Genomic DNA, 3,224 nt, shown 5'->3' with positions numbered 1-3,224 from the left:
TTGAATTTCATTATCATGGTCACATGCATGACACGTTAAATCGACATCATTTCTAAATGAGAATGACTTTCTTACAAGTACATGTACATAGAACTCTGCCTATAACGTTAAGTACGTAGTTACATTTCTTTTAAATACTTTTCATATCAGGCATCTATATCAATGTCACAAACATGTATGTTAATTTATCAATAATTACATAGTAATAAAAACTATTAATTTCCGAACAAATATTTTGATTCTTCTGTGAAGACTGAAATAACTATACTTTCTATAAAATAAATAACATTAAATATATATTTTATTTAGTTTTTATCTTGCCAGGGGTGTCATTGACAGAATTTCTGGTACTTATCAGAATGAAAACCCCCAAACGTTAGAAGAAATTCTTAAAAATCACAAACTTATACTTTAAATAATTACCATCATTGCCTTCATTACAAACCTTTGATCATCGAAAACTAACGAAGTCACACACGGGTGTTTGATTTAGAAGGCTGTATACAGAATTAGAGCCAGCAGTAGCAATTTAACAACCACTGAAATCACTGCTTCTTACCTTTTCTTATCTCATTTTTTTTTCTGTCATCAACAGTGGCAATTATGTGAATCGTCTAATAACAACAGTAATACCACAGGCATGATAATTTAGGGACATACAATTCAAGAAATTGAAAGAGTTTAAAGTTAATATATACCCATTCATATGACGATGGGTTATTTAATTGGGTAGAATTCTTTTCGGACTAGAAAGCAGCTAACTTGATCAAGAAAGTGGAGCAGGCGGCTGCAGCGACTGTGGCAGCTGCGGCGGCCGTTTTCTCTTCTTTTTTTCATAGCTTATCCCTCTTGCTTTAGCTTGAGAATCTCTAACTTCACGTAAATAAAGCCTGACAGCACGAGCTCCAAATGGGTTAGTCTCCGGCTTCCCTCCGTTCTCCTCATACGCTGCCCGGAGACGGCCGATGAGTGCATCAAGGCTGCCCCATGCCTGACGGAGGGGGCAGGGGCAAGGTGCTGGTGGATTGGGATGGCCGAAGAACGGACAAAGTTGGGTATGGACTTTTGTCTTGCCAAACTGGTCAAGGTACCGGAGGAATTCAAGAACATGTGCACCGCTGCACCGGGAAAGTGTTAACGGCGGACGGTGGTTACGTAGGTACTGTCCAAAAGTGTTCCAGTCACGGCGTTTTTGGTTCTCGTAGCGGCTGAGTGTGGTGGCCGGGGAAGAAGAAGTTGACGAGGATGAAGAGGCTGTTGTGCTCAACATATTTGTGTTAAAGTTCGTAGTGATGATCGAGTCAACATCTTGTACTTGAGCTACATCCATTGTAAAAGAGTGATATTTTTCCATCTTTAATATATAATTGACTACAATAAAAAAGATAGATCCAGCTAAATCCAATCTAGGATTTCACCAGAAAACAATAGGTATTCAAGAAAAAAGAAACCCTAATTTTAGGTCTGGATGGTACTTTAGGGTTTCAACAAGAATCTCGAAGTGATAAACGAAGTAAGATAAAGAAGATCGCATGAGGGTGTAGATCAAGAATCAGAGTTTATGAAGAATGAATCTTTACGCTAGAAAAAACAAGCTAGAGAAGATCAACTGCAGTGACTTGGTTTTGGGTTTTGTAGTTTTGTCAATAAGAAAGTGTTAAATGAAAGATTGGCAGAAATGAGCAGTTATTTCTCTTTCTTTTTACCTAGAAAAGGGTATGCAAGTGCAAGTACTAGAGAGAGAAAGAAGGAGGGTATGGATAATTGATGGTGCAATCGTCCAAAAAAAAGGTTTGAAATTAGGGCTTTTGTGGAAATGAAAAGAGGTTGACAGTAAGCTTGGGAGATGATGGATGGTGGTTGGAAAAAGAAGTGGAGTTCACAAATATGCTACTATACCTATCAGAGAGAAAAATATTCTTTCAATCTACGTTTTTACTGTTACTTACAACTTATGTAACGTTATGTTTATATGAACCAGACTAAATTCTATTTTTCTAGATGCACATTGTAAACTAGAAAGAGTCACCGGAGTTAAAAGTTAATAGGTACGTACACAGTTAACCTATTGATTTAATTACAAAGTTTAATATTTGAATATCTTGTGTTTTAAACTTTCAATATCTACATATACAGTATATCGAATATAATTACGAATATTTTTATTATCTAAAGATTTACTTTTCTTGTTATTTCTATCTGTTTTTACATTGTTTTATGTCTAATCTTTCATTTCATTATTTAATACATTCATTTACTAGTTTTATCTTAAAATCTTCACAATTAACCTAAAAGTTATCAACCTACTATGATTGATGATTGAAAAAATTATTTAATGTATATTCAATCGATATTCTATTCTATTCTATATATATATATATATATATATATATATATATATATATATATATAGAGAGAGAGAGAGAGAGAGAGAGAGAGAGAGAGAGAGAGAGAGAGAGAGAGAGAGAGAGAGTATATGACATCTCCAAATTTCTCGGCCAGAAAAGACCGATTTTGTTTATGCTTTTAAAATAAAATCAGAGTAATCTTTTTAAAAGATTTTGCGGAATTTGTTCCCAAAACAAAACATGATAAAAATTTATCAAAACATTTCTTAAAGAAATATATATTTTCATTATATATCTAAACCTTGGGATGTCATGTTCTGAAACAGACCAAAAGCATAAACAATACATTATAAGCTTTACAACAATTATTTATAACTACTGGCCTATAATCCAAAAATCTCTCGTTGTCATCCAACTATGCTCTGGGTCCACTACCTGTGATATAAAAAGCTGAGTGGGTCAGACTTGGAAGCCTGGTGAGCATATAGGGTTTTCAACCCACAAATAATAATAAATTTATTAAATTCATCAACCAAAAATAAATTTATTAATTTAATCAACCAACAATATCCCTGATTACCCGTTCCCGTTATCCTCACTTTGCGTCCCTAAACACCTATCATAAGGGACCTAGCCTAAGGATCATCATCGGGATGGACACTACTGCTAAGGGGATTCCCCAACCATACATGTCCTTAAGGCAACCACGAGGGGGATGGAGTACACCAATGAACATATAGTTCACCAACACCTACAAGTTGCGAACCTGCTAGCGTTCCACTGGACTGTCTAGAAAGGTCCGTGGTCGTCATTTATACTCTGCTAGACGACCACAACAACAAGAACAGCAACATCGACGCCTCTCATCATTTTAAC

The 3,224-nt window shown here is 35.3% G+C and overlaps 1 protein-coding gene across 1 annotated transcript; it reads right to left on the bottom strand.

Moving 5' to 3' along the window:
• Positions 1 to 601: 601 nt before the first annotated feature.
• On the bottom strand, positions 602 to 1,922 carry LOC145167544 (protein LIGHT-DEPENDENT SHORT HYPOCOTYLS 4-like). The gene has a single exon (XM_079086766.1). It carries the CDS (start codon positions 1,352 to 1,354, stop codon positions 767 to 769), a length of 588 nt encoding a protein of 195 aa, XP_078942892.1. The 5' UTR covers positions 1,355 to 1,922; the 3' UTR covers positions 602 to 766.
• Positions 1,923 to 3,224: the final 1,302 nt, after the last annotated feature.

Source organism: Lactuca virosa, chromosome 3, assembly GCF_052849685.1.
Source record: "Lactuca virosa cultivar CGN04683 chromosome 3, Lactuca_virosa_CGN04683_v6, whole genome shotgun sequence".
Classification (NCBI taxonomy): Eukaryota; Viridiplantae; Streptophyta; class Magnoliopsida; order Asterales; family Asteraceae; genus Lactuca; species Lactuca virosa.
This window is presented reverse-complemented; position numbering and strand designations above follow the sequence as displayed.